General features: G+C 39.0%; 3 protein-coding genes and 1 long non-coding RNA gene across 5 annotated transcripts in view; 2 read left to right on the top strand and 2 right to left on the bottom strand.

Moving 5' to 3' along the window:
• LOC143742423 (NLR family CARD domain-containing protein 3-like) overlaps nucleotides 1–1,493 on the bottom strand; it is a 59,555-nt gene extending 58,062 nt beyond the window's left edge. The window contains exon 1 of one of the 2 annotated variants that reach the window (XM_077235271.1): nucleotides 1,238–1,493. The gene's annotated coding sequence lies outside the window, so the exon portion shown is untranslated. The remainder of the gene's footprint in view (nucleotides 1–1,237) is intronic. The other variant, XM_077235272.1, reaches the window with a different exon arrangement.
• LOC143742385 (uncharacterized) lies at nucleotides 324–8,303 on the top strand. Its single transcript, XM_077235243.1, has 9 exons — nucleotides 324–332; nucleotides 4,883–5,061; nucleotides 5,652–5,877; nucleotides 6,790–6,865; nucleotides 7,180–7,436; nucleotides 7,597–7,650; nucleotides 7,801–7,874; nucleotides 7,979–8,154; nucleotides 8,290–8,303. Exons 1-9 carry the CDS (start codon nucleotides 324–326, stop codon nucleotides 8,301–8,303), a joined length of 1,065 nt encoding a protein of 354 aa, XP_077091358.1.
• A 176-nt stretch (nucleotides 8,304–8,479) lies between these two features.
• LOC143742534 (uncharacterized) lies at nucleotides 8,480–12,402 on the top strand. The gene is made up of 6 exons (XR_013205448.1): nucleotides 8,480–8,654; nucleotides 9,416–9,499; nucleotides 10,591–10,844; nucleotides 10,930–11,058; nucleotides 11,988–12,128; nucleotides 12,285–12,402. It is a non-coding gene; the product is annotated as an uncharacterized LOC143742534 (long non-coding RNA).
• Nucleotides 12,403–14,227: 1,825 nt separating this feature from the next.
• LOC143742514 (uncharacterized) lies at nucleotides 14,228–18,168 on the bottom strand. The gene is made up of 6 exons (XM_077235397.1): nucleotides 18,109–18,168; nucleotides 17,743–17,788; nucleotides 16,548–16,639; nucleotides 16,048–16,158; nucleotides 14,787–15,060; nucleotides 14,228–14,612 (listed from the first exon to the last, which is right to left on the bottom strand). The coding sequence occupies exons 4-6, from the start codon at nucleotides 16,110–16,112 to the stop codon at nucleotides 14,388–14,390; spliced, it is 564 nt and encodes a 187-aa protein (XP_077091512.1). The 5' UTR covers nucleotides 16,113–16,158; nucleotides 16,548–16,639; nucleotides 17,743–17,788; nucleotides 18,109–18,168; the 3' UTR covers nucleotides 14,228–14,387.
• Between the last annotated feature and the right edge of the window lie 2,751 nt (nucleotides 18,169–20,919).

Genomic DNA, 20,919 nt, shown 5'->3' with positions numbered 1-20,919 from the left:
ATATGGATTCACATCCCTCAGTAAATAATAACCACCAAGTATCAAGTATTGCTTTTATCATTTAAAACACAGTGACATGCTATGGCAAGCCATTTTAGCATTTATTCATTCACAGGATGCATTTTTGATATCAATAATTAAATTTGTACTATTTAAAATGTGAATTCTTGATAATATTAATAATGTACTTTTTAATGTAACAATCTCTATTTCTGATATCAGGAATTACATTTTCATTAGTAGTTAAAGTAGGAAGGATTGTAGTGGGAGCACTGGGGTGCCAGGTGTGACTGTGTGGCAATGTCAAATGGTTTACATGGCTCATGGGTCAGGTAGGAGGGCCCCTTAACAGAATTTTGCTTAGGGCCCCAGGGAGGTCAGAATCAGCTATGAAAGATGATTCACCTCTCTCTTTTGCAGAATATTACGAGATTAAAAAAAATATTAAGAATTTAATTTATTTAAAAGTAAGAAGAAAATAGCTGTCTATAAAAGAGGGCAACTAAAAGAAAAGGTCTTGCTACATCACTGCAAGGAAAAGTTAAGTTCATTTGAACAGTTGATAAAGGTATAGTGAGAACTGAATATTTAAACTCACATGTACAGTAGTCATTTTATAGCTTTATCTATTGATTCTAAAGCATATTTATATTACCTTTATATTTATTTATTTAAACTGTGCGTAATAATAATTGATAAACTAAAATTGTACATGTGTGATCAATTAAGGGTATATCTAACATACAACTCATACAAAATTATTATTCTAAATAAGCAATAGTAAAAGCCAAACGGTTTTGTCTTTACAATTCATTGGCAAATCATACCTTTAATTTGGAGTAGAAAAAGGTGGAGTGACTTTATCCCTTGCTCACAGCTGATTGGTCCAAGTTCGGTTTACAACCTCTTACCTGGAACATATCCTGCCCTGGACCAAGTTAGCTGTGGAGCATATGGCGATGAACTCTGCTAAAAGCCAAACCACTTTCATGGTGCCTAAAACCCAGGGTCGGTGCAAACTAAACTGAAACACACCTGACTAGCCACCTAAACAGGCTTCATGGTACAGGGACCCTGGTCTAGACTAGGCCAAAATAATAAACAAAAAGTACACCACCTTAACCCAAAAAGCTAAATATCCTATCAGGGACAATAAAACAAAGGGAAATACAAGAATTTCTCTAACTCTTTAACTACACAAACAGGAGTAAAATATGTCAAAATAAATGGCACCTACCCCCTAAAGCATTCATATCTCTCGTGTCTTCTAGGGATGTTTTATGCTTCTGTTCTGTACAAAGCGGAAACAACAGAGGGAGAGAAGAACACACACACACACACACACACACACACACACACACACACACACACACACACACACACACACACACACACACACACACACACACACACACACACACAAGCCTAAGGCATAAGTAATGTTCCTGGTTTTGTCATGCGTTTCTCTTGCTCCTCATGTGATCTTGTCATGTGCCTTCTTGTCATGTGATACTCAATTATACCGCCAGATTGTGTATGTGAAGTTTAAGCTCAAAATGCCCCACAGATTATTTTTTATAGCATGTTAAAATTGCGATTTTAAAATAAGTACAGATTTAAATGTTTTGCCACTTGCTTGAGCAACTTAATATATACATCTATAAAGAAGTAATGCATAATACATTGTTTAAATTTATAGTGTTTAAAGGGTTAGTTCACCCAAAAATGAAAATTAAGTCATTAATTACTCACCCCCATGCTGTACCAACCCCGTAAGACCTTCGTACATCTTCGGAACACAAATGAAGATATTTTTGATTAAATCTGAGAGGTGGATCACTGCTACATAGGCTGCCAGAGGGAATGAAACTTGACGGCCCAGAAAGTCATTAAAGAACATGTTTAAATATTCCATGTGCCTACAGTGGCTCACCTATAAGTTTATCAAGCGACTAGACTACTTTTTTTCCGAAAAAAAACACATAAATAACAACTTTATTCGACTATTCCTTTTCTTCCTTGTGGGCCTGAGACGAGAGTTCAAGAGATTTCCACGACGCTTGCGCGAGAACTGAGAAGAGGACGTTCTTCTTCTAATACTTCTTGTTCAGTTCTCGCGCATGTGTCGTGGAAATCTCTTGAACTCTCGTCTCAGATGAACGAAGGTCTTACGGGCTTGGTACAGCATGGGGGTGAGTAATTAATGACTTAATTTTCATTTTTGGGTGAACTAACCCTTTAAATAATGAATACATCTACGAAAGAGTGTAGGCTATAACTGTACTTTAGAAAAAATTAATATGTTCTATATGTTTGCATAACCTTTAAAGCATAGAATCTTAGAAAACATGACTGGACAATAAAAATGTATGACTGAGACAAAGGGCCTTTACTCAAGGGTAGTAGGATGCAACAATGTGTTAGTTATGGGCAGGGACGTGCACAGGAATTTTGAGGGGCAGTTGCTCTGAACTGAAAAAAGGGCACCAAAAAAAAACAACAACAACTAACAGGCTATATGAAGGACTGAGAATAAAAGGGTCTTTATTAAAATATATATACACAAAGAAGAAAAAAACTGAAATACAGCAGTCAATCACCTTACTAATAATAACACAGAAAAACATGACTTGAGTCATGAAAATCCCTACATCAATATCCCTATCAATATCCTATCAAGTCACTGATAGTTGAGAGGGGGTTCAGCGAAAAAATCGGCAGCAGGAAGTAGCTGCCACTGGCAGCTGACAGTGCCTGTCAATAAAACCGGACGTCAGCTGCTGCTAATAACCGGAAGTCGGAGGTGTATGTTTTACACTGTAAGAAATGATTCTGTGGTCATGTAGATTTCAATTAATGTTTATGGTTAAAATGTATTCAATATAATTGTGTTTTTGATTTTGAGGCAAATATTTAATTACATTTCAAATAAAAATGTTTAGAATAAAATCCACACATTCTAGTTAAATAAAATTTAAGCATTTTATTTATTTAATCCCAAATGGAGAGAATATTGAGTAAATTCAAATTAATGTAATCAGGCAAATTTAAATTGAAAAGCACTTCCTGTCAAATTGCGCCTTTTTAAAATTCAAGTGGGCTAACTTATGGGATTAATATCCTGCCATGATTCAAAACGGAAAATAAAGTTCTGAAAGGTTGAAACTAAGTGTTCGAAAACTCAAAATCTTACAAAAAAAGTTTTGAAACTCTGAAAACAGAGTTTTGCAGGCTTGCAAAGTGGTAAAAAAAAACAAAATCTCTGCAAACATAATTTTGTTTTTGAGTTTTCCTTCTTCAGAAGTGCAACACTCTTTTTTACGGTGTTGTGCAATCATTTGTTCAGAGTTTTGAATTTGTCACTGTTTGTGACAAATCACAAACCTTGTAAATGGTGATCTAAAAACTGGTGTGCGAATAGGTGAAAAAAAGTTTTGAAACTCTGAAAGCTGAGGTTCGAAAGGGCGAAACCTATTACATTACATTACATTTGCACTCCTATTGCAGATTATTTTTTCAGAGCTGAGTTTACAACACCCACTTTGCGGGGATACGCCCACACAGTTGCGAGCTTGCGAATCACGTGATTTGTGGCAGTGTTGTCACGCAGCTCTGCTCTGAAACTCTGAAACTCAGACTGAGCGAAAATGAAGCTTCGCAACCTCGCAACTTTAAAAAAAGCCTGGAGGGAGGGCCTTCTGCTCTTGGCCAATGCTTTGCTCTCTGCTGACGTACAGTCCAATCACAAGTCGTATTTACTGGAAAGGTGGGATTGACCGACTGCTCCGCCAATGACGAAAGCGCACAGGATACGCAAACAGGATGCACGGCTCTCTTTGGCCACAAGGCGGTCCCGTCTAAAGCTGCAAGAACCGCGTCCATGGCTGGGCCTGGGAGAGAGGTGAAAAACTTTTTTAACAGTAACGTTACCTGCCATGTTGTAACCATTAACTTTAGCTAACTAAAAAGCTAGCTAATACCTGTGAATTTATTAGCATGCTTGTGATCATCTCTGTGTAGTCACTAATAGCTAACTGAGGCTGTGTTCGAAACTTTAGAGTAAAGCTATTTACGATTTTTCAAGACCAGATTCATTAACTTACTCCTCCTCACCATGCCTAACGTTAACCCTCAACATGCCATAGTGAAATGTTCATTTTCATTCATTTGGGTTTCGTGGGGTGAAATAATAGCCTACATTTGCTCCCGATGTAATTCCAAGTTAGCTTTTGCTAACCGTGAAAATTAATTTGTTAAGAAACGGTCGCATTGCATGTAACGTTAGTAATCTAATGTTATAAGTTACATGAGACTAATAATGAGTCCGCTCCACGGAGCCTGGTAAACCTGCTCTGTGTTCGACTTCATTACAACATCAGCCAGATGATGGCCAGTTGAAGTTGCTGTGACTGTTGTTCATGACCAACGTTAACGTTACCACATGGTCAACTCAAGCGTGTTCAAAGATAATATTTTCGTGAGATAACGTTAACGTAGGCCAATTCCATTTTCAATTTAATTTGTTTTATTGACATTATATTTACAACTACATTGTCAAAGCAACCAGACAAGAGACAATTCCAACTAATATCCCTATGTCATTCAGTATTGCCGTTAGTGAAAGAGCTAAGACAAAGAGTCTCCCTTGGTCATCATCACTTCTCCCAGAGAGGTGGCCCGGTGTTTGGACACTACATCTAAATGGTTTACTAGTCCTATAGTGGTTAGTAAGTGATTCTGAACACAGCCAACATAGGTTGGATGGGATCATAGAGTAAAGACAATGCATTGGCCATAGCAAGGCAGCATAGGTGCATCATTGTTATGATTTGTAATATTCCGTTATCCAAATCCAATGTTCTAAAATTTCCAATTCTTGCAGGAGGAATATACTGCAATAGCTGATGCTGCACAGTCGCTGATATCATTGATTTCGAGAAGACAGCAACAACCCGAAGGCAGTGGTCAAGGAGGAAGAGGGCAACCACTTCGAAACACCAACACCCCAAGTACATCAGTTGGAACAAGTCAGCTACCGACGATCCAAAATGAAATGCAGAGGTAGGTGCCGCCACACTATATTGCAATTCTTCCTCTTTTTGTGACTGATTACTATGTTGACTTTGGTTTTGCAGTTTATACCGTTACAATACACTTGCTTCATATACCAGAACACAGAACATGTAAAAAGTACAAAGATAGAAAACTAGATAACTGGTACAGACACATGCTGGTTTCATTGAACAACAATCTTTTAATTGCTGTCACAAAATAACTTTTGATTTTTTGTTTTTATACATATTTTTTGTCCCATGGCACATATGGTTATGTTTATTGCCCACTAGCATCAATGGGTGTACAGACTAGGTTTTCTAAAATCCATCATGATTATGCTGCAATAGTGTAATTCTCTCTTCACTTGTTGTTTTCACTAATTGTGTTTTTTTTTTTTTCCACTGACATGCACAAAGAAGAATGTAAACCTGATAAGATAAAACACTGCATGAAATGCTTTTGTTACTGAAAAATCTTTAAATACTGAAGTGAAACAAACTTTCACTTCAGTGGGTAATGATATATTTGAAGGATACATTGATTTTCTAAATGCAGTGTTCAACTTGTGTTTGCAGTGTTTTTCCTTTTTGTTTCAGGTCATTTCCAGGTTATTTTCGTCGTGAAATGATTCGCTCCAAGAAACGCCCTGCTGCTCTATCCAAAATATCTCCAGCGATAGCCATAAAATATGTCAGGCTTCAGTTTTTGGTGCTGTCTAGTCCGACTGAACGCACACCAAAGCCATCTGAAGAAATCAAACTCCTCGAGGCAGGCTTGGGGAAAAGAACCATGGCAGTGGCTGATAACTCTTGCCATGAGGAGGTAATCTAGATTTGATGTGTTTTTGTTGCGTCACAAGTGTTTAACTCTTCTATTCTAACATCTATTTTCAAATTTCTAATCACTATTTCAGTTAAATGGTTATTGCTTCATTATAACCTTTTTAAAGACCCCCTACACTCACGTTAAAATTCTGCTGTGGTTAATATTTGTTTTACATGGTTTTCTCACATACAATGTTCTAAAAACCTCTGAAAAGGGTCTGGAAGCACATCTACTCTTTCTCCCTCATTTAGAAATTCTGGATCTATGAATTTTCAAATATGTAAATAGAACCACTGCTTGCATGGGAATGTTAAAAAAAAACTTGTACACATACAAGTATGTTCTATGTTGTTGTTATTAATGTAGATCCAAGGTGCATACAAAGTTTAGTTTCAAGTCATACCATGCCAAGGTGTGAGAAAAAAGGAAAACAAGAAAAGTAGATAGTAGAGGTATGTTAAGCAATATTTGATGTAGTAGATAAGTACTTGAAGTAGATCTGGAACAAGTAGTAGCACAAAGGATCTCAGTACTTGAGGCTGTGCTGGAAGTAGTAGTTGTATAATGGGTTAGAATACTTAAAGTAAAGGAACAGATTTAATTGTTTAATTGACAGGGACAAATGCATGACACATTGCTTCATAATAGAGGCAACTTAATTCAGAAATGTATGAATGAAATCTTCATGGTGTAGTTCGCTTAAACAGTGTAAAAGTAGTTGGGTAACGAAATTTAGGTGGAAGAATAATATAGAAATACTTCTTGCTTTGATAAAGTAAGGGCAGTGTATTTCACTATATATACAAACCTTTTGAGTGATTCATAATACAGTTTAAGTGCAGTTGCATATTTAATATAATTTACTCTAACACTAAGCATCACTGCTTTTCATTTGAAACCTTTGTTTAGATTGTCTGTCAACTTGAAGAGCAGTACCCCAAGTTGAAGCAGTTGTCCGGAGGCTGGCTATGTTATAAATCAACAGGTCAGGTATAGTTAGTGTAGGATAAGGAAAACTGCTGGAGGTTTTAACCCACTGAAAGATTTTGAAGTCATACTTTAGAGCAACCAGTTTTGGACATGAAGGATTTACACATTAATTCAGTCTGTCTGTATATAGTCTCCCCAGTGTTTTATCTCCAAGTTTAAACAGTTATAATGGTTTGTGTTTGATACTGTTTTTAATAGTATTTGTCTTGTATAGTAAATACTTTAGTAGTAAAGCAATGTTATTTGGCATCTCATAGTTGTAAAAACAGTAAAGTAAGTTATTATGTAAATTTAGCTTTTTGTATTTAGGTGGTCAAGGACAGAGAAAATTGAGTGTTGTCGCTACACAGTCTGAGGGCTACACTGGACGACTCCTAAAAACGGTCACAAATAATGGCAAACTAATTCTGTACATTGTCCCACTACAAGAGGAGCTAGATGCAAGCCCCCTCCCCCACAATGCTCCAGAATTTTCCAAAATGCCAAAGTCCTCATGCAAAAACTGTGGAGTTGTTATGCCTTTACAGTTCCTGGCTCTGCACATCAAATCTTGTAATGCTGAAATTGTAAGTAACACTCACATTATTCAGTATGTCAAAGAATGAAGTGTGGTTCATTACCTTTCAAATTCCACTTCAAATTCCACTAAAATCCCACAGAATCTTTTTTTGTCAGTTCCAAACCCAAACCTTCTATCTAAAATGAATTGTGTTTTCCAATTCACAGAGCAGTGATGAGCCTGAAATTGTAAGTACTGATGAGAAAGAAGTCAATACTACAGTTGAGTATTACATTTTTTCAATATACCCAACTTCTGAATGTCTTTCGAGATGTAGTTACAATGTTTTTTTATGTATTTAGTTCATTTAAAACATAATTATACTCAAATTAATAATAAAAAACTGTACATTTCTCTGTTTCTGTATTTAGGAAGTATGCCCAATATGTGAAAAACTATTTCCCAGAGAGGATATTGCATACCATGCCAGCTTTTGTGGAGATGGGTATTAATCAATTTGCATTCATCATGCCTTACATTTCACTAACGTAATGTTTTTACAGTTGTAATTACAATTGAGGTTCTCATGGTATATGTAAACATGTTTAGATTTCCAGCAGACACCTTGATGCCATTACTTGAAGATGATGCCAGAGAGGGGACTTCAAGCACAATTGATCTCTTGCCTCATGGTTCCAGGACTACAGAACAAAGCACCAGTCCCACTGCTATAGTCAATGACATGGCCGGACCATCGACTATTCTTGCTGATCCCATTGTCCCAGGTGCCGGTCAAGAACATAAGCTTTTAACAGAGCTCACAAACACAAGGAAGGATATATTTAGTTTTCTGTTTTTACTGCCGCAAGTCAGTTGTTAAATGTCATTGTCATGTTAACCTGTCCTGTCCCTCTTACAAGACCTCCATCTTTAGCTTCTGTTTGATGTTAATTGCTTGTAATCACGCTGATTAATACACTCAAATACATAGTAATCAGGCTCTGTACATTTTTAATATCACACTGAAATGTATTTGACTGTTTAATGTTTAGTTTTTTTGTTTGTGTATTTATTTTATATTTCATAGAATGGAAGCAAATCATGAATGCCTCAAGTGCAGCAACACTGTTCAGAAGACTTATCTTGAGGGAGCAACAGCTGGAGATACCTCTTCGCTTCTCAATGGACCTACATTCTGATGTTGAAGAGAGAGAAAAGGCAGTAATCACATTCTACAAGACTCAGAGAACTAAATGGGCCTCCCCACTTCACTGTGTGCTGGGAGGTAAAAATGTGTCTTTAAATTTTTAACCAAGATTTTAACAATATAATATACATGGCATAAGTTGTAAAGAGTTTTTTCAGTCACAATTTCACTTTTGAGATTGATTAATTGATAAGGGTTAGTGCTTGTGGTTCTGCAAGCACAGTTTGTTATATAATAACAATATAACCTTCATTTAGTGATATGTGCGTTTAGCTCAGGTTGGGAAAACTGGTACCTTCCTGTCAGGTTTAGAAACACATATAACAATAATTTGGGATGCAGATATAAGCCTGTAACAACATGCATGCAAAATACAGCTGAAATGACTTTCTCGAGTTGGCCACACTCACAGTTACTCAGTTATCGGTTCGGTTTGTTATTAATTCCTTTTAATCATTACGCAGACTACATAACATTGCAAATTATATTGTGCATAAATTCTAGGTGAACTGTGTTTTTGTCATTCCCCCTCACTTCACATATATCTCATCAGACTCGGACAACAATAGTTGATGCTTCCTGCAGGTGTAACAGGTTCAAAAAGAGATTGCTCCTTTCTATCATTGACAATATGTCTCTTTGTTAGAGTTTTTGTAACACAGCCTTATAAAATATGTGGGCCAATGTTTGAATGACATACTTTACAAATTTTCAGTCTTTGCTATGAACACAGTAAACCCAAGCCAATGCTAGCTTGGACATGATCTTACTTCCACCCTACATTGTGAGTCAATCACATACCCTTTTGTAGTGATTTAACAATTATCTTTTCGGTTTAGGTGATGCTGCCATCGGTGATGGTGTAAGTCGGTACTTCAGCTTTGCTATGCAGACCTTGCAGTCTGGATTCCACATCAATTTTGGTATGTCTCAGTTTAGTTTTGTTTATATACACTCACCTAAAGGATTATTAGGAACACATACTAATACTGTTTTTGACCCCCTTTCGCCTTCAGAACTGCCTTAATTCTACGTGGCATTGATTCAGGTGCTGAAAGCATTCTTTAGAAATGTTGGCCCATATTGATAGGATAGCATCTTGCAGTTGATGGAGATTTGTGGGATGCACATCCAGGGCACGAAGCTCCCGTTCCACCACATCCCAAAGATGCTCTATTGGGTTGAGATCTGGTGACTGTGGGGGCCATTTTAGTACAGTGAACTCATTGTCATGTTCAAGAAACCAATTTGAAATGATTCGAGCTTTGTGACATGGTGCATTATCCTGCTGGAAGTAGCCATCAGAGGATGGGTACATGGTGGCCATAAAGGGATGGACATGGTCATAAACAATGCTCAGGTAGACTGTGGCATTTAAACGATGCCCAATTGGCACTAAGGGGCCTGAAGTGTGCCAAGAAAACATCCCCCACACCATTACACCACCACCACCAGCCTGCACAGTGGTAACAAGGCATGATGGATCCATGTTCTAATTCTGTTTACGCCAAATTCTGACTCTACCATCTGAATGTCTCAACAGAAATCGAGACTCATCAGACCAGGCAACATTTTTCCAGTCTTCAACTGTCCAATTTTGGTGAGCTCTTGCAAATTGTAGCCTCTTTTTCCTATTTGTAGTGGAGATGAGTGGTACCCGGTGGGGTCTTCTGCTGTTGTAGCCCATTCGCCTCAAGGTTGTGCGTGTTGTGGCTTCACAAATGTTTTACTGCATACCTCGGTTGTAACGAGTGGTTATTTCAGTCAAAGTTGCTCTTCTATCAGCTTGAATCATTCGGCCCATTCTCCTCTGACCTCTAGCATCAACAAGGCTTTTTCGCCCACAGGACTGCCCACAGGACTGCCGCATACTGTTCAATTCAAGAAATTGAACAGGTGTTCCTAATAATCCTTTAGGTGAGTGTATTTCAACACTGGAAAATTTTGCATGACCTAAACTTGAAAAGACCTGTACTGTGCCTTATGCTAACTCTTGTTTCATCTTTATTTACAGGCAATGCTGATGTGACTAGGCTGTTTGAGGGACAGAAGGATCATCTCATCCCATGTGCCTCCCAGCCACTCATTGATTCTGACCTTTTTCTGATGGCAGGTAGAATGGTGGGACATTCATTTATACATGGTGGCCCGGGATTGGCAGGGATCAGTCCTGCGGTAGTCCATGTGCTCTTAGGGGGCCAATTGGAGACAGCGACATTGGTATTGTAGGATTGCCCTGATATCGATCAAAGGAACACAATCCAGTTGGTAGGAAGTGTTTTGTTGTGAAGCTTTTTTTGGTGTGTGTGGTAAAATAATAGACTAATGTGGGGAACTTATTTCTCTCCCTCAGCTGGATGGCAACAGGGAGCTATCTGAGGACCAGAAAGAGGCTGTCAATAGCCTAGCCGACATGTGGGAATTGCCACGACTGACTAATCTGAACAGGCAATATCTTCATCAGAGGTTGTTGCAGCATGCGGTAATGACATTAGTTCACATAACCTAATACTTTTATATCATCGTACTGAATCTGAAACCACCTTTTGTCTTGCTTATGATACACGACTCAGATGTTTTTCATAAATCAATAGTTTTTGTCCACTGGGAAGCGTGACACTATACCTACCTATACCTTATATAAAAGGGGTGATGGTTCAGCCTGTTCACCCTGCTGCCTTCTGGGAAGAGATATAGAAGTTTCAGCTACCGCACCACCAGCTTTTCCCCCCAAGCTGATTCAGACTTTTAAGCTCAAATTCATCCTCAGCACTGCTCCATCGATTATAGATTATTTCTGTTTACCATTTTCATAATTGCTTTCATATTACAGTATATTGTCTGCTACGTAGCAGAAGGGAGTTACAGACTCAATTTTTTTTTTTACAAACAGGTTGTAAAGTGACAAATAAATACCTTACATCACCTTGTCGACCAGTCAGTCAGTCATTTTGCAGTCCAGAGTTGCTTATATCAAATTCAGGACATTTGTGTCAACATCCATGTTGCTTTGAGGGTGAATTTTTTTTTACATGTAATGATCCCATGACCTTCTGTCAGCAGGCCATAATTTCAGTATTGCAATGGAATTATTTTTGGGTGAATAATTTTACCCATGCTCTCACTCCCTATTTTCTTCTCATGTGATATACCCAGAGGTGAAAGTGAGTTCTAATCAGTGGTTATGAATAAGCAATATTTGAATACCTTACTGAGACCCAGATTAAAGAGCAAACATAGGTCATTATGTCATTCCTATCACCTGTGTTGTCTACATTTTTAGACAATTATCCAAAGGAGCTCAGATATATAAAAATAAACTGGCTATATTGTCCACTTCAGCCACCAATAACTATCTTTTTACTTAAGATTTTTGTTTGTATCTGTGTGTGTGTGTTACGATTATTGCAGATTCTGGGAAGAACCGCTTCTCAGATCAAACAGATGAGAAAGGGCTTAAAAGAAACAGGAGTGTGGTCAATACTGTCAGAAAGAAGAGATGTGGCTGAAGCTGTCTTCCCGTGTGAAAAAGAAGTTATCTGCAGCCCCCAGGTAATACTCCTATGGGGGCCTATGGTTGATTTGTTATCTTTACATTTGAATGAATTTTATGTATGATATTGGTCAAGGGTGTAATAACTTGTTATACTGTATATTGTTTTCACTTTTAATTTAAAGAAATTAATGTCAAATTTGTGCGTCAACAAGGTCATGATTGATCACATCATCTGGCCAACAAGTGAGGTTGTTGAGGACGACGACGAGGAATTTCCACTTGAGACAAGAGCCAAAATTGGAATGTACCTTCGGCATTTCATTGAAACGGATATGTCATATCCATATACTTGTCATTATGCAGATGTCGATGAACAATGACACAGCATAAGACACTTGTAATGTAAGTGCAAAGTTGTGTTCGCCATGTATGTTTTATTATTTTTTACCCACAGCTTAAAGTCAAAGTTAGTCACATTACGCTTCCTCAAAGAGACGTTGTCATTTCCCCAATTAATAAAATTTCCTGTCATTTATTTTATGAGTTGAATAATTACATTTGAGTTATTGTGAAAAAAGTTTTTCATTTTTCTAGTACCAGCAGCATCTCGGATGAACTTACTCAAGTTTTGGACTGGATGGGAAGTTCTCTCTGGGCAGCTGAAACTGGAGGTGGTACGTGGGGAGTTCCCAAAATCCTCGACTTGTTACCAGAGCCTACGCATCCCTGGCCACTTCTCAACGTATGAGGAACTTAAACAAGCTCTTGAAGCATCTATCGGGACATCCGATACTGGATTTGGACTGATATAATGCATCTCAATGCAATACGTGTGTGAAACATATCAGTTCTAAATTTCCTTTATTCGCATTTAATTTATTTTAGGCCAACATATATTTAATGTTGAAGTGAAGAAAAAAAATGGCATCTTTACAGGCCGTGGAGTTGTAGCATAAAGTAATGTTGTCATAATGTTGTTTTAAAGGGTTAGTTCACCCAAAAATGAAGATGATGTCATTAATGACTCTCCCTCATGTCGGCCCAAGCCCTTAAGAGCTCCGTTCATCTTCAGAACACAGTTTAAGATATTTTAGATTTAGTCCGAGAGCTTTCTGTCCCTCCATTGTAAATGTATGTACGGTATACTGTCCTTGTCCAGAAAGGAAATAAAGACATCATCAAAGTAGTCCATGTGACATCAGTGGGTTAGTTAGAATGTTTTGAAGCATCGAAAATACATTTTGGTCTGAATAAAGTCCAAATACATTTGGACTTTATTCAGCATTGTATTGTCTTCCGGTTCTGTTGTGGATCCGCGTTCAGTGCCGCCGCTGACGTAAGACGCTGCTGACGTGTGTCTGGTGTGTGTGTGTGTATGTGTGTGTGTGTGTGTGTTCCAGTTCTGTTGTGGATCCGCGTTCAGTGCCGCTGCTGACGTGTGTCTGGTGCGCCCGAGCTTCGTTTACAGTCTGATAACACGACAGCAGCGTCTTACGTCAGCAGCGTCACTTCAGAGTCGTAGAATGCTGAATAAAGTCGTAGTTTTTGTTATTTTTGGACCAAAATGTATTTTCGATGCTTCAACACACTCTAACTAACCCACTGATGTCACATGGACTACTTTGATGATGTCTTTATTTCCTTTCTGGACAAGGACAGTATACCGTACATACATGTTCAATGGAGGGACAGAAAGCTCTCGGACTAAATCTAAAATATCTTAAACTGTGTCCCGAAGATGAACGGAGGTATTACGGGCTTGGGACGACATGAGGGAGAGTCATTAATGACATCATCTTCATTTTTGGGTGAACTAACCCTTTAAAAACAGAAATTACAAAATGCATGTTCGGTAAGTGTTTATTCACAGTATTCCCTTTGTGTCCATTCAGGATTACATTTACAATGATTGTTCACAACCTGTTGTACTGTGATTGTTCAAAAATCATAAGTACTTGGTAGTGTACAGTAAAGACAATTTTGCAGTTTTGATGTTGCATTTAAAGTTGCATTGCTGCACATACAGATCTCTCTATTTCTCCAGCTTTGTCACAAATGTGTTCATGTGCAATGTTAATCTAAATGGACATTTTCTGTTAATGAAAAATACAATAATTAAAAAAAAAAAGTATCTAATTTCACATGGAGCCTGGAACATTGGTAACCCTGTCTTAAAAATGATGAAAGCTGGCTGGCCATATTTTGTTGAACCTTTACCCAAGGATGACATTAACAAATTTTAAGTGAATGTGACTTGTAGCATATAGTTTATGGCCGATTACATGCAGGATGTTTGTGCTTAGACACTTAATTGCCTAATCAATGGGTGTTGAAGTGTTTAGTCTAACAAAGTTTAGCACCTCGATATAAAGGTCACAGCCATTTGAATCTGAATCAGTTAGAGGGTCAATCGCAGACTGAACTGCTGCCAGATCTTCTTCAGCCAGAGGCACCTCAAATTCTGGGACCTGAACTCCACTGACAGAGGTCCCAGGGGTCATCAGGGCATCCCCCCAGTGTAGTTCTGGGTTTTGCAGTTCCTAAACATATGGAGAGATTTTAGTGTAGGCCTAACACACAGAGGACACTTTAAGCCTTAACCCCTAATAATTATTTAAAAAATTACATTTGTATGTTTGCTTCATGCTAGCCGACAGGCAAAGAATACAAAACAGCTCATACCACAGTGATAATTGTTAACAAAGCTGTCCAACCTCAAGATTTTCCTCTTCGTCTGGAGTGTTGAGGTGTCCCATATGCCAGAGCTGTTGTGGAGTGTGGTTTCCCTCTGTCCTGAGGGGATGGCTATTCCAACCTGCTGCAAAGATGTGTAACGCTGCTCGAAGGCGAGGTAAGAAGACATAATGCACGCAGAAAAGGTGCACCGTGTTGGAAATATCCAGGAAACCATCTTCCTCCAGTGTGTGAAGCACATCATAAAAGATGCAGGTGACAGCCATCCACACGTCTCGCCACATCCGTTCGATTCTTCAAAAGTACAAAATTTTCATTGAAGGTTTGCACAAGGAAGTATACAAAGCAAAATGGGACTTCCCCAGCCATTCAACTGTTTATGATCACAGATATCAGAACAAAGACAGTAGCTAATGTTTGATCACTTGTTAAATTATTTTTCGAATATACTGTAAAAAAAAAAACAATTAATGGGGGGTGTTGATGGCACAGTGGATAAGACATGCCTTTAGTGTGAGAGTTTCGGGTTTGAATCCACTGTGAAACACCAATGTGTCCCTGAGCAAGACACTAAACCTCTAGTTGCTCCAGAGGCGTGCGATCTCTAACATACTTAGCAATTGTAAGTCGCTTTGGATAAAAGCGACAGCTAAATGAATAAATGTGTTGTGAACTTTTTTCTTCTAAAGTGTAAGAAACTCAGAACCGAAGACCAGGAAGACTCGGTTGTATCTTCAGCAGGATTCTTTATTGAGAAACGCGAGCTGTTGGTAGCTGCAGTCCTCGTCAAGTCTAACTAAGGCAGTATATATTGTAGTTTATATACCCAAATCAAGGGGGAGGGATTACATAGAGGTGGAGACACTCTGAAACAAAGCATGTAAATGAAGGACAGGATTCAGCTTGTTACCGGAAATTCCCCAGTCCTGATCTCATCAGCATAACAGTGTCATGTATAGATAGATGGTGATCCAATCAACCTGATTAGATAACTCAAAACTTAACATTATCATAGAGACAAAAGGCCCAGCTGTACTTTGAGAAGTGACAAAATATTAATGTCAGCAGGCAAGATTGCTTGCTTTAAATCTCATCATCTATGCCTCAAAGTTGAAAACACAGTGTACATTTTAAATACTATTGTATTGGAACCTAATTAAACATTTAGTAAATTTGTAACACTATAAATGTAAATGTAAAGATAGTGGGTTTTAGTTAGGACAGCTAAAAAAGTTAAATCTCTAAAGTAATAATCTTCGGACAGCAGGTATTTCATATTACCTTTGATTGTGTACACTTTTTCCCGAGATAAAGCTAGCTCGGCCGGTTCCACGTCTCGCAAACATGAAGTAGGCGATGTCCACATTTTCAACTCCTTGATCTCCGCGAACCCTGTAACAGAAATAATATGAGGTGTAATCAAGAACATCTGCAGCAGTAACCCTTAGCAGTGAATCTAACAGTTAGATGAAACAACTGAAATGACTGACAGAGTTTCCTCAACAAAATATTCTGTATTTTAGGGATAATTAATTAAAATTAAAAATGAATAAATGCTCTGTATTTGTATAGCGCCTTTCTAATCTCTGCGACCACTCAACGCGCTTTTACACTACATCGAATTCCTCATTCACACACATTCATACACTGGTGGAACAGCAGTATATCTTGCCCAAAGACATGTGACATGTAGCCTGGAGGAGCCGGGGATTGAACCTCCGTTCTTCCAATTAACGGGCAACCGCTCTATCTCCAGAGCCACAGCTGCCCGCAATAATTACCTTGATGGAACACCGTGGAGCTGGGTGGCCTCAAAGAAAAAGGAGAATGCTGTACTGGCACGGTTGTTAGTTGCTGCATCCAAATACAGGACCTGTGTAAATAATTATTGATTATTAACTTAAAAGATTTAGTGACACAGCAATTACAATCAACAACAAAGTTTAGAACTGTTTAAAAAGGAAACAGTAATCATGTATGTACTGATGATGTTCAGTGTTGCAGAAACAATTCCATTAACCAATTAGTCGGTAAAAAATATATTATTTTCAACAGCATCATCATATTAGTCATTTATCAAATAAAATTATCAACATTTGCTGGTTACAACCTCACAAATGCTAACATTTATTTGCTGATCTCTATCCATCCTTATAATAATATGTAACTTTTTTTAACCTGTAAGACTAAGTTCGCAATTAGTGGATGTGACTTTGTGCTCTGCAACTTGTGAAATGCATTTTCCCAATTTACATTCAAAAATGTTTTCAGTAACCCAAAACACAATTAAAATATTCGTTAGGTGAAGGCATCTTGTTCACATTGTCAATTACTTTATTTCTGGCAGAAGCTTAAGTAATGCATCTTGCTGAGGATTACATGTTCTATAGGCTTGTCATATTTAAGTTTGTGTAAGTCTACTACATTATCAACAACAGTAACCATAATATAATACAAATAAGGTCTGTAGGGTGCCTTCTAGGGCTGCACGATATTGGAAAAAACTAACATTGCAATATTTTTATTTTCTGCGATATATATTGCGATATGAAAAAATAGATGCAGTTTCACCAGATTACTTCAGTTGCTCAATTTGAAAATAATTGAGCATCCTAAAAGAATTAAAAACAGATCAAGAATAATATTGAGATTGCTAATTCACTGTGCATGCAGAGCCTGCTCGTCACTCACTAGTTACAAACTGTGTATCCAAAAACTCTTAAATTGGAGTAAATGATGTTACATCAGACAAACGTCTCTTGTAGATTAGACATGGAAAATGAGAACTTTCCAAGTTTTCCTTTTCTATCAAGCAGCAAAAAAGTTGAGGTGGTTGAGTTCATTTGACTTGCTTGGTATTGCACTGTTCAACCACTTATCCTTCTGTACTTTAGATAGAAATCCAACCTTTCTATTGCTTGAATTGAAATTATTTACCTAGCAAAGTGGATATTGTATATATATGAATTGTACTACCTTTCTGGAAAATCCATCAACTCCACCAAATATTATCAGGTTGTACCTATGAACAAAAAGTAATACAAAAAAACAAACAAAAAAAACATTATTGACACTGATAATTACCATGTGACACTGATTACTGGCTTGCATGCTTTAAATAAAGTTGTATCTTTGGTGTAAAATTGGGTTGGATACTATGGAGGTGAACAGAGAGATACAAATACACTATTGGGGACTCATATCACACCCAGGGAATTAGCCTCAACTTCGGTCCTGGAGGTCAGAGGGCCCCCAAGGACCTGAGTTTAAAACCACTGATTTACATTACACCTTAGCAAGGATAAAGTTCGCTTAAAATACATAAAAACATACCTAACATACCTGATAAGTTTATGGTTGGTGTCAACATGTACCAGTGCAAGGGGACCTCGAACCGAGTATGATCTTAATTTTAAACATCATAATTTTAAATGTATATGCATACATCGGCAGCGAATGTAGGCTATTATTTCACCCCACGAAACCCAAATGAATGAAAATGAACATTTCACTATGGCATGTTGAGGGTTAACGTTAGGCTTGGTGAGGAGGAGTAAGTTAATGAATCTGGTCTTGAAAAATCGTAAATAGCTTTACTTTAAAGTTTCGAACACAGCCTCAGTTAGCTATTAGTGACTACACAGAGATGATCACAAGCATGCTAATAAATTCACAGGTATTAGCTAGCTTTTTAGTTAGCTAAAGTTAATGGTTACAACATGGCAGGTAACGTTACTGTTAAAAAAGTTTTTCACCTCTCTCCCAGGCCCAGCCATGGACGCGGTTCTTGCAGCTTTAGACGGGACCGCCTTGTGGCCAAAGAGAGCCGTGCATCCTGTTTGCGTATCCTGTGCGCTTTCGTCATTGGCGGAGCAGTCGGTCAATCCCACCTTTCCAGTAAATACGACTTGTGATTGGACTGTACGTCAGCAGAGAGCAAAGCATTGGCCAAGAGCAGAAGGCCCTCCCTCCAGGCTTTTTTTTAAAGTTGCGAGGTTGCGAAGCTTCATTTTCCCTCAGTCTGAGTTTCAGAGTTTCAGAGCAGAGCTGCGTGACAACACTGCCACAAATCACGTGATTCGCAAGCTCGCAACTGTGTGGGCGTATCCCCGCAAAGTGGGTGTTGTAAACTCAGCTCTGAAAAAATAATCTGCAATAGGAGTGCAAATGTAATGTAATGTAATAGGTTTCGCCCTTTCGAACCTCAGCTTTCAGAGTTTCAAAACTTTTTTTCACCTATTCGCACACCAGTTTTCAGATCACCATTTACAAGGTTTCAAATCTGGAAAACAAACTAATACACTGAGAGAACAGTGACAAATTCAAAACTCTGAACAAATGATTGCACAACACCGTAAAAAAGAGTGTTGCACTTCTGAAGAAGGAAAACTCAAAAACAAAATTATGTTTGCAGAGATTTTTTTTTTTTTACCACTTTGCAAGCCTGCAAAACTCTGTTTTCAGAGTTTCAAAACTTTTTTTCACACATTCGCACACTAGTTCCCCTTCAGGGACTACCGCTGCGTGAAATCGCAGTGGGAACGCCCTCAGCGTGACGCGTCTGAAGCATGAATGAAATCAGTCAATGGAGAGAATGAGCGTACGGCGAGTGACGTCATCGACCAGGAAGCTATAAATATCCCCTGAGTACACAATACGCCAGCTTTTAGTTACTTCAGCAGCTCTGTGTGTGTCTGAATCTGTCGATTGTGTTTGTCTGTTTTGTCAGGAGTTTTCACTATATATATTTTATATAAAAAAACCAATATGAGCGAGCAGTATAAGAAGTGTGTTCCCCCCTGTACTCGGTACATCACGGGTGGGGATTCACACGAGCTAAGTGTGGCTTGTTTTGGAGTGCAGCAATGCCCAGTCGGCTCTCGAGGGAGTCGATTGTCAGCATTGCGAGCGTTTTCCCTTGAGAACTCTGCGCTCGCGGCGATCGCTCTTCGAGGAGAGTGATTTGCTGCGAGCTCCCCGAGGCTCGGGTCCCGCTTCTGTTGAGGCAGAGCGGCGGCGCTTGTCTTGGGGCTCGCAGATGGATCTCGCTGGCGACGTTGAGACGGGCTCCGCCCTATCTCAGCTATCTCCGACGAGATCTAGTGCCTCTCACCCGGCTCTGGAAGCACGCGCTGCGGCGGTTACTTCTGCCCGAGTGGAGGCACATGATGATGTTGAATTGAGATTTTCCAGTTCTGAGGAGCTGGATGTCGAAAATTTATTATCAGAGAAAACTAGTTTATCACATTATACTGCAAATGAAGAAGGTTTGATGGATGTATTATCTCGGGCTGTTGAAAAGCTAAAAAAAAAAATAATAAAATAAATAACAGTATCGAGTGGCCAGCTGATAGACAGGTTTCTAGAATTAAAAGCAATCTAGATAATAGATTTCTGTCTGCACGACCTCAACCTTCTAGCCGGTGCTTACCGTTCTTCCCAGATCTTCATGCTGAGGTTTCAAAGACCTGGGTTAGACCGGTTTCAAGCAGAATTTACACAAATCAGTCCAATGCTTATGGTAACATTGTTGGTGCTAAATCTGCTGGTTATGTGACGATACTGTAGGCGGAGGAGACGCTTGCGAGCTATCTCTCTCCTGCTTCATCGTCTTCACTTAAAGCACCGGCTCTTCCACCAATAAATAAATAAATAAATAAATATATATACCTCTGTGCTGGTGGGGAAGGCTTACTCGGTGGCTCGGCAGGCGGCTGCATGTTTGCATACGATGACTTTTATGCAGGCTTTTCAGGCCTACCTGCTCAAAGGAAATCTGAGGGGGGTCCCCGCCGAGAGAGACTTGCGTTCACCTCCCTTAAGGGTGCCCTGTCTCTCCCGGCGCCCTCAGGGGCCCGTCCTACTAACCCTGCCGAAACAGGGCGTAGAAGGGTCTGGCGAGTGCTTTCCCGAGGGACGCTCGCCGCCTCTAAGGAGGGTTCTAGTGTGTTCAGACCAGTCGTTCCCTGCCGGTGCGCCGTTACAGGGCACTGTGTCTGTCACGCAGAATGTTCAACCAGAGCAAAGTCTTTCGTCGAGTTCGTCTTCAAAAAGAGCACAGCAGAAGCGGAGTGTCACGTCTCGTGCCCCCCTGCAGAGAAACTGGAGGGATGAGGCGGGGTGCTCTCCGGCGCGGCCTTCTCGGGGCAGGAC

This window comes from Siphateles boraxobius, unplaced genomic scaffold, assembly GCF_051911475.1.
Source record: "Siphateles boraxobius isolate OS27281-9 unplaced genomic scaffold, OSU_SipBor_1 19, whole genome shotgun sequence".
In the NCBI taxonomy this organism is placed as follows: Eukaryota; Metazoa; Chordata; class Actinopteri; order Cypriniformes; family Leuciscidae; genus Siphateles; species Siphateles boraxobius.
The sequence above is the reverse complement of the archived record's forward strand: the minus strand, read 5'-3'. Positions and strand labels throughout refer to the sequence as shown.

What these genes read in the sequence shown, in the direction of transcription:
- LOC143742385 (XM_077235243.1), top strand. An exon ending in ATAACTCTTGCCATGAGGAG is followed by an intron (nt 5,878 to 6,789) that starts GTAATCTAGATT and finishes ACCTTTGTTTAG; the next exon opens with ATTGTCTGTCAACTTGAAGA. An exon ending in GCTATGTTATAAATCAACAG is followed by an intron (nt 6,866 to 7,179) that starts GTCAGGTATAGT and finishes TTTTGTATTTAG; the next exon opens with GTGGTCAAGGACAGAGAAAA.
- LOC143742514 (XM_077235397.1), bottom strand. Translation starts at nt 16,112, where the DNA reads ATGTTTGCGAGACGTGGAACCGGCCGAGCTAGCTTTATCTCGGGAAAA. An exon ending in AAAAGTGTACACAATCAAAG is followed by an intron (nt 15,061 to 16,047) that starts GTAATATGAAAT and finishes GTACTTTTGAAG; the next exon opens with AATCGAACGGATGTGGCGAG. An exon ending in ACGAAGAGGAAAATCTTGAG is followed by an intron (nt 14,613 to 14,786) that starts GTTGGACAGCTT and finishes CCATATGTTTAG; the next exon opens with GAACTGCAAAACCCAGAACT.